Raw genomic sequence first — 9,617 nt, 5'->3', positions numbered from 1 at the left:
GTTCCCAATGCTGTGGTATTATATAAAATCACAAACAAATTCTTTTCAGAGAGGTACACTGAACTACTTTTTGGGTAAAATGACAGATGCCTTGGATGTTTCCAAATGCTACAGCATTGTAATATGGGGCAAAGGTCGATAAAACAAAGACACGCACAGATCCCCTGATCACACTGTTATTTTCTAACAAGAAGTAGTATTTTCTAACCTGAGAGGGTGATGGCCATCACTTCCTCAGCCACGGGTCTTCCTGAATCTGTTGAGTGTTCTCGGCTAAATCTCTCTAAAAGTCTAAAAACAACTCCCTGAAGAATTTCATACAACTGGGAATTAACCAAGCACCAGCTAGCTGGGAAAAATTCTGACTGTACGTGGACAGGCAGAATGATTAGTCTTTAAAGAGATTCACTTTACAAGTGGCACAGAAAAAAAAAGTATTAAAAAATTCACAGGTGTTGTAAAGTCCTTCTAATCCTTCCCTCCAAAAGAGAAGAAAAAGAAAAAGAAAAAGAAGGAAGGAAGGAAGGGAGGGAGGGATAAATTTGACAGAAAGTGAAAAACCACCTCCTGGGTTGCAGTATGAACTACTCATCATTTAAGTTTCTAATTTTGACATCAGATTCCTCACTCTGAGTAATATTATTGATCTGCTAGGAATCACCGTTCCTCAAGGCTTCAAAGACTCTTACATAAGCCACAAAAAGTTTTTAATAAAACCATTACAGATTCCCACACTAGGCTGCTCTCATGTTCACTAAATGCTGGGCTTATAAAATAAACAATTTTATGTCTAAATGGAGTTTAGAATATTTTTCTAGGAAGACTGAAAAAATACTTCTCTAGAAATGTGAACTGAGAGCATACTGAAAACGTAGATAAGTTGTGGAAACTGTATACATAACATTTACCAGACTATGATATAACAACATGTATTTGGTTTTTGTCCTTGATTCCCAGGACAGAGCTCCTAAAACCCTTGGAATTTCCCATGATATTCCAGGGGTGCCTGCTGTTAGTCATAAAGTGTCACTTTTGGAGTTTATGCTAATGAGGTGACTTAGGGTGGGGTCCCATGAGCTTCAGGATGAGACTGGTCACCAAAAAGACCAAACGATTAGAGGGGCTGGAACTTTCAGCCCCACCATCTCAACTCAGGAAGGGCGGGGTAAAGTCTGGAGACTGAACTCTTAAGGAGATGCGATGAGCTTCCAGGTTGGTGAACAAGAACACATCCTTGTGCTAGGATGGTGCACCCCAGACACCAGGGGGACAGGAGCTCATGAGCTCGGGACCTTTCTGGACCTGTTCTATGTTTCTTTTCACCTGGCTGTTCATCTGTACCCTTCTGTATCCTTTGCAACAAATCAGTATCCTAGCAAGTAAGTGGTTTCTCTCTTATTTCTTGTGTGCCATTCCAGAAAAGTCATCAAACCCAAGCAAGGGGTCCTTGGGAACCTAAGATTTCTAGCTGTTTGGTCAGAAGCACAGGTAATAGGCAGGACTTGCGACTGACATCTGAAGTGTGTGTGTGTGTGTGTGTGTGTGTGTGTGTTGGGGGGTGGGGCAGACTAAGCTCGTAACCTGTGGGATCTGATGCTATCTCCAGGTATACAATATTGGGACTGATTTGTAGGCCACCCCCCCACCCCTACCCCCAGTATCTCTGGAGAATCAGAGAATTGGTTAAGGGTGTTGGAAAACACTCCGCTGACCAGTACTAAATTAGCTCCCTTCTTCATTTTTCCTGAAAGGCCTTTATTAAGAACCACCATGGTTTGGTTCTCCAGCAACTTTTATTGGTCAAAGGACGTGGAATTATATGCAGTACCTGGGGTTTAATTAATAGGCTCATTTATAAACCAAGTTAACATCTTATTTTAAAAATTCTTGCGTTTGAATAAACCGATGTGGTAGAACAGACATGCTCCTATCCCATGCAAAGAGCTGTTCAGAAATGAGCAGCTTGCAAAACTATCATAAATGAGATGCTGAATCGAACATTCTTCCAGTGAGGTCCAAGGAGTAGTTCAGTCTGAGAATTTGCTTCATATTATGACTTTTTGAAATAAAATATTCTAGGCATTTAAAAAAAAGCAAAATTAAAATACCTAAGACAGATACATACTGATATTTTTTACCCAAGTCACTTTCCAGAGTTTCTAGTACCACTGTGCTCTGTTGATTAAATAAAACAACAAAAGCAGTAGGCAGCTTCTAACTGAAAGGCAGTGAAATCCACCCATCAGGCTGCAGCTAAAGGTCACAGTGAAAGAACATATATATAAGGTGAAGAATGTTTTTTACCCCTTTAGCCTTAAATAATACAGTATTTCAACTTTAACGAAAAGTTCTATTATATGTTTTTTTTGCATTGACATTTTAAAACATCAGAACAAGTCTTTGTAATACAATATATATTATCCTTCAGTCTACCTTATGTGAATTAAAAACATGTCAACTTGATAACTGTAGTAAGGCATTTAAGTATTCAGCAAAAGCTATACAGAAATTTCTTGATGAGTGGTATTCCTTTAATATCAACTTGATTTAGTGGGTTTCCTTAAAATGAACACAAAACAACAAAAGACTTAAAAAAGAGGCAGTGACGTCATACACTGAATCCTAGGAAAAGCACAGTTAGCGAACAGTGTCTTCCAGCAGGGAGACCAGATAGAGCAGCGAACAGGGAACAGGTGAGCAGCCCCAGTTACACCGTCCACTGCGTTTACCAACAGCTGAAAGCAGAATCAATTTCCTAGTAAGTTTGGGTAAAGGTAACAGAATCCTTAGTGCTGATCACAGTGCCTAAAACACAGCAGGTACTCTGGCTACACTTCCTGAATCGATCTGGATGAAGGTGCTTTGAAATCAACAGAGTGCTGGAAAGGGTCAAGTTCATGGAACAACTCCATTTTCCATTTGATTTCCGTGTCTGAGTAACTACTGGTCTAGTAGTTCAAGTGTGGGTTACGTAAACACTTTGTGGACCGTGGCAAACGGAATTAAATAAGCATCGCACTGGCCATCAATGCCAGAGTCGCTGAATATCAGGTCATTAATACAACTAACTGTGCAACGTAGCTGACATGATGATCAAAGTATACTCGCCATCAACAGGTTTTAGTTCATATGATTAAGAAAAATAAAATTTTAGACTGCACCGAGAGCAACATTCTATTACATCCTACATCAGATACCATGCCGGGGAGACGTATTGAGCAAGAAGACTCTTTATACACGCACACAGTGAGGATTTAAACCAAAGATGAAAGGGAAAATACGGAACAGAAAATTTTTACATACATGTATACCTCTAATGGTACTGTCTGTTTACTGAGATTTATTATAGGATTTGCTGTGCCACATCTACTAGCTTGCATATCACCTGAAATTATTTTTCTTTGCAGAAATATCTACTTCTGTATAAAGTAGAAAAAGATGGTGGTAAAAAACTTCTTCTTCAAGCTCCGACAACTGTGTCCCAAATAACACCTGAACACCTAAAAAATATTAAGAACAATTTAGAAATATGCATAACTATAAATGTACAGACAGATACAGCTTAAAGTCCCATAGGGACTTGGTGAATATATCTTCCAACTTCACTTAAACGTAATGTACACCTGTTAGATGATGTTGCAGGTGCATAAAAAGTTCACTGGGGTAAATGGGAAAAGGGAAGCCTTAAAAAGGTAAGATCTCTACTTGCAAATTTTATAAATATGCCTTCTATTTTAGCAACAGACACATCCGTTAGGCCTCAATTAACCCAAAAAAGCCTCCGTATTGATAGAAAGCCAGAAGAATCTCTATCTCAATTATTCCCATCAACGACTACCCTTCCTTTCTAAGAGCCTAAGGATTTTCTATAAAGCTTACGTTCTTTTAAGCAGAACATCTTTTAATTTGTAGAGTTTAATCAACCATTTCATATTTGTTTTCTATTTGTGTGACCTGGTCTTTGCTCCCCCTTTCCTCTTTCTGCCTTCCTTTTGATTATTTAGATTAATTATATGTTTATTTCCTTCTCATTCCTGGGTTGGCTTATTAGCCAAAACTCTTTGTCATGTTATTTTAGTGGTTGTTTTAGGACTTTTTCCTTATTAAGATTTTACTTTTTGTGAGCAGTTTGAGGTTCACAACAAAAGTGAGGGAAAAGTTCATAGATGTCCCAATTTCCCAAATATTGCTGCCCCACATCCATGCAGAGCCTCCCTTATGATCAGCATCCCTGACCAGAGTGGAACATTTGTTACAACAGATAAATCTACACTTGACACATCATCATTACTGAGTCCATCATTTACACTACAGTTCACTCTTGATGCTGTATGTTGTATGGGTTTGGACAAATATATAATGACATGTATCCATCATAACAGTATCATGTATTTTCACTGTCCCAAATATCCTCTATGCTCTGCCTATTCATCCCTCCCATCCCCAACCCGATCTTTTAATTATCTCCATAGTTTTGCCTTTTCCAGAATGTCATATTGTTGGAATCAGACAGTATGTAGCCTTTTCATGGCATGATAGCTCTTTTTTTTATGTGCTGAACAACAGTCTATTGCCCGGATGTACCATAGTTTAGTTATCCATTTGCTGAAGGACATCTTAGTTGTTTCCAAGTTTTGGTGATTACGAATAAAGCTGCTAAAAACATTCATGTGCAGATTTCTGTGTTTTCAACTCCTCTGGGTAAATACCAAGCAGTGAGACTGCCGGATCATATTGTAGGGGTAGGTTCAGTCTTGTAAGAAGCTGCCACTCTGTGTTCTGAAGTGGCTGGACCACTTCACACTCCCGGCTGCAGTGAATGACAGTTCTTGCTGTTCCACATCCTTGCTAGCATTGGGTGTTGCCAGTGTCTTTTATTTGGCCATTCTAATAAGTATGTCATAGTGGTATCTCATCGTTGTTTTAATTTGCATTTCCCTGATGACATATGATGTGCAGTATCTTTTCATATACTTCCTGCCGTCTTCTTCGGTGAGGTGTCTGTTAAGGTCTTTGGCCCATTTTTAAATTGGGTTGTTTTCTTACTGTTAGGTTTTAAGGGTTCTTTGTATTGTTTGGATAAGTCCTTCACTAGATGTCTTTTTAAAAAATTTTTAATGTTTATTTATTTCTGAGAGAGAGAGAGAGACAGCGTGAGCAGGGGAGGGTCAGAAAGAGTGGGAGACACGGAAACTGAAACAGGGTCCAGGCTCTCAGCTGACTGTCAGCACAGAGCCCGACGTGGGGCTCGAACTCACGAACCGTGAGATCATGACCTGAGCTGAAGCCGGACGTTTAACCGACTGAGCCATCCAGGCACCCCTAGATGTCTTTTTTTTTTTTAATTTTTTTTTTAAACGTTTTTATTTATTTCTAGGAGAGAGAGAGAGACAGCGTGAGCAGGGGAGGGTCAGAGAGAGAGGGAGACACAGACTCTGAAACAGGCTCCAGGCTCTGGGCTGGCAGTCAGCACAGAGCCCGACGCGGGGCTCGAACCCACGAACCGTGAGATCATGACCTAAGCTAAAGTCGGACGCTTAACCGACTAAGCCACCCCAGGCGCCCCACCTAGATGTCTTTTAGAAATATTTTTTCCTAGTCTGTGGCTTATCTTCTCACTCTCTTGGTATATTTCCTAGAGCACAAGTTTTATAATTGAATCTGGCTTGTAAATGAGTTCTTTCATGGATCGTGCCTTTAATGCTGTATCTAAAAAGTCATCATTATATTGAAGGTCATCTAGGTTTTTTCCTGTTATCCTGTAGGAGTTTTATAGTTTTCTGTTTTACATTTGGGCTTGTGATCCATTCTGACTTAATTTTTGTGAAAGAGGGTGCAAGGTATGTGTGTATGTGTCTAGAGTCTTTTGGGGGGGGGGGGGAATGTGGCCAGTAGTTCCAGCACCGTCTGTTGCAAGGACGATCTTTGCTCCTTCATCAAAGATCAGTTGACTGTATTTAGGTGGGTGTTATTTCTGAGCTCTCTGTTCTGTTCCAAGGATCTATTTGTTCATTCTTTCATCAATACTAAAATGTTTGGACTACCACAGCCGTATAGTGTCTTGAAGTCCTGGACCCATGGTTGTCCAACTTTGTTCTTCTCTTTCAATACTGTGCTGCTTACGTTAGGTCTTCTGTCACTCTGTGTCAACTTTAGAATCACTTTGGTTTTTCCTAATAGAGATCTTATATATATTTTGTTAGAATTAGACCTAAGTGGTTTTTTATTTTTGAATGCTAATATACACAGTATTGTGTTTTTCATTTCAAACTGCACTTGATCATTGCTGGTATATAGAAAAGTGATTTGAGTTTTGTATATTAACCTTGTATCCTGCTATATAACCTTGCCATACGACTGCTTATGTAGGAGTTTGTGGATTCGTTTGGATGTTCCACAAGAGAACCATGTTATCTGTGAACAAAGACATTGAGTTCTTCCTTCCCTATCTGTGTACTTTTTATTTCCTTTTTTGGTCTTATTGCATTAGCTAGAACTTCCAGTATGAAGCTGAAGAGGAGTGGGGAGAGGAGACATCCTTGCCTTGTTTCTTGTATGAATTGTAAAGCTTCAAGTTTAATGATGTTGGCAGTAGTTTTCTATAGATATTCTTCACCAAGTTGAGGAAATTCCCCTCTAGTACTAGTTTACTGAAAATTTTCATCATGAATGGGTGTTGGATTTTGTCAAATGATTTTTCCCTTGATGTGGTCCTGTGATTTTTCTTCTTTAGCTCACTGATGTGATGGATTACATTAACTGATTTTGGAATGTCAAACCAGACTTGCATACCCGGAATAAATCCCATTCGCAAGGGGCATAGAATTCTTTTTGTACAGTGTTGGATTTGATTTACTAAAATTTTACTGAGGGTTTTTGCATCTATATTCATGAGAGACACTGGTCTGTAGTTTTCTTGTAATGTCTTTGTCTGGTTTTGGAATTAGGGTAATGCTGGTCTTATAAAACGAAGTAGGAAGTATTCCATTTGCTTCTGTCCTGTGAAAGAGATTGTAAAGAAATGGTGTAATTTTTTCCTTAAATGGTAGAACTCACCAGTGAACCCATCTGGGCATGTTGCTTTCTGTTTTTGAAGATTATTAATTATTGGTTCAATTTCTTTAATAGATGTAGACTTATTCAAATTATCTATTTTTTCTTGAATTTTGGCAAATAGGTCTTTCAAGAAATTGGTCTGTTTCATCTACATCATCAAATCTGTGGGCATAGTGTTCTTTTATCATCCTTTTAATGTTCATAGGATCTGCAATGATGTCCTCTTTCATTTCTGATATTAGTAATTTAAGTCTCTCCTTTTTCTTAATTAGCCTGGTTACAGGGTTATTGATTTTATTGATCTTTTTTCAATAAATCAGCTTTGATTTTGTTGATTTTTCTCTATTGATTTCTTGGTTTTAATTTCATTGATTTCTGCTCTAGTTCTTATTTCTTCTGCCTACTTTGAATTTAATTTGTTCCTCTTTTTCTAGTTTCTGATGGTGGGGACTTAGATGACTGATTTTAGATCTTTCTTCTTTTCTAAGTATGCATTTAATGCTATAAATTTCCCTCTAACACTGCTTACACTACATCTCACATTTTAAGAAATAGTGTTTTGATTTTCATTTAATTCAAAATGTTTTTAAGTTCCTCTTGAGATTTCTTCTTTGACCCATGAGTTATTTAAAAGTGTACTGTTTAACCTCCACATATTCTGGATTTTCCAGTCATCTTTCTGTTACTGATTTCTAGTTCAATTCCACTGTGGTCTAAGAGAAGACACTGTATGATTTCTATTCTTTTAAATTTGTTAAGGTGTGTTTTATAGCTCAGATGTGGTCTATCTTGATGAACATTCCATGTGAGTTTGAGAAGAAAGTTTCAGCACTGTTGTTGAAAATACCTAACTTTAATCATACAGTCACCTCTCCCTTTCAATGTGGCACAAAAAACAACAGCAACCTTTACAGCTAAGCGTGTACAGAACAAGTAATGAACAGAGTACAAGGTCATGCCAGCAAAAACGCTGTGATGTGAGCACCTACCTGTACACTCCTGTGCTGCTTCTAACAACCACATTCCTGAGCGCTTGGGGCCTGTGCGCGACGTGGTGACCGCAGCTGTCTCAAGGCAGCGTCTCCATACTGAATACCAGAGCCCATTCTTTCTGGGTCCAGCTCACCTAAGGACCAAGCAAGTCTTCTTGAAGAAAGTTTTTATGCTTCTGTGATCCCCAAGATACATCAAGTGAAAAAAGCCAAAGTGCAAAGCACTGTGTATAAACAACGTTTTGAGGAGCACCTGGGTGGCGCAGTCAGTTAAACATCTGACTCTTGATTTTGGCTCAGGTCATGATCTCACAGTTTATGAGTCTGAGCCCTGCATCGGGCTCTGCGCTGACAGTGTGGAGCCTGCTTGGGATATTCTTTCTCTCTCTCTCTCTCTCTCTCTGTCCCTCCTCCACTCACTCTCTCAAAATAAATAAATAAACATTAAAAAAAAAAACCAGTGTTTTGAATAAAAACATACACGTTTTCTTGCAGTGGCATGCATAGAAGTATCTTCAGAAAGATACATAAAGAAGTGATAATAACGGCTGACCTTAAGAAGGAGTTTTGGATGGCTAAGGGACACGAGAGGGCTCTGGAGGGAGGTTTTCACTGTGTCCTTTTCATATTTTTTTGAATTTGGAATTATGTGAATGTATTAGGTACACAAAGATAAATTAACTGCAAATTAAACTACAAAGAGACCATTTTCTACTTACCGGACTGGTAAGAACACAAGCATGACCATATACCCTGTGGGCATGGCTTTAATGCGATAAGCACTTCCATTCATTTTAGTGGGACTTTAAAGTGCTGCAACCAGGCCAGCAAGAATGTGACAGCTTCGACCCAATATCCAAACACTTATGTTCCTTGACCTGGCAATTCCACTCCTGGAATCTTATCCTATACACACACTCCACACGTGCGACATGGGAATATAAAATGTTATTTACTGCAGTGGCTCCAGGTTCTGAGCTAGCTGTCAGCATAGAGCCTGACGCGGGGCTCGAACCCAAGAACCATGAGATCATGACCTCAGCCGAAGTCGGACGCTTAACCGACTGAGCCACCCAGGCACCTCAAAAGATTCTAACTTTTGTGTAAAAAAAAAAAAGGGGGGAGGAAATAATGGGTTTTTTAACCATATGAATGTACTATGTATTTGTAAAGTTTAAAAAGTACTGCTGAAAAATTTTAGCTAATATCTTTATAGTCTTTCACCTAGACATAATTATGATTTTGATGATCTCAGAAGAAATATAACTTGAAAGTTTTAAATGGGTCAATTCATATATACTATATTCATGGACGCAATATTAAGGCAGCAAGATAATTAAATAAAACCTCAGGCTGAGCTTAATAATATTCAACACCAAGCCAATTTTAATAACAACGTATATTATAGATCTTTAAAAGTAACAGTTTTTGTGCCAAATTTAGTAAAGAAAAAAAAATTCTGTTTTCGGATCAAGAAAATCCAGAAGGATGAAGTGTCTTTCTCTTGTATCGGGGCCCTTGACCTTCTCTCCCTCCACCTCATCCAGCATCTTACCTTCTCTGTCGTAT

At 38.7% G+C, this 9,617-nt stretch overlaps 1 protein-coding gene across 2 annotated transcripts in view; it reads right to left on the bottom strand.

Moving 5' to 3' along the window:
* Positions 1-1,774: 1,774 nt before the first annotated feature.
* Positions 1,775-9,617, bottom strand: part of RAB4A (RAB4A, member RAS oncogene family) — a 46,347-nt gene continuing 38,504 nt past the window's right edge. For both annotated transcript variants that reach the window (XM_039241260.1, XM_039241261.1), the window contains 2 exons: positions 8,046-8,182; positions 1,775-3,500 (listed from right to left, as the gene is read on the bottom strand). In XM_039241260.1, coding sequence (XP_039097191.1) covers positions 8,067-8,182 — 116 coding nt within the window. In that variant the 3' untranslated portion in view covers positions 1,775-3,500; positions 8,046-8,066. The remainder of the gene's footprint in view (positions 3,501-8,045; positions 8,183-9,617) is intronic.

This window comes from Hyaena hyaena, unplaced genomic scaffold (genome assembly GCF_003009895.1).
Source record: "Hyaena hyaena isolate Hyena2069 unplaced genomic scaffold, ASM300989v1 scaffold_193, whole genome shotgun sequence".
Classification (NCBI taxonomy): domain Eukaryota; kingdom Metazoa; phylum Chordata; class Mammalia; order Carnivora; family Hyaenidae; genus Hyaena; species Hyaena hyaena.
The sequence above is the reverse complement of the archived record's forward strand: the minus strand, read 5'-3'. Positions and strand labels throughout refer to the sequence as shown.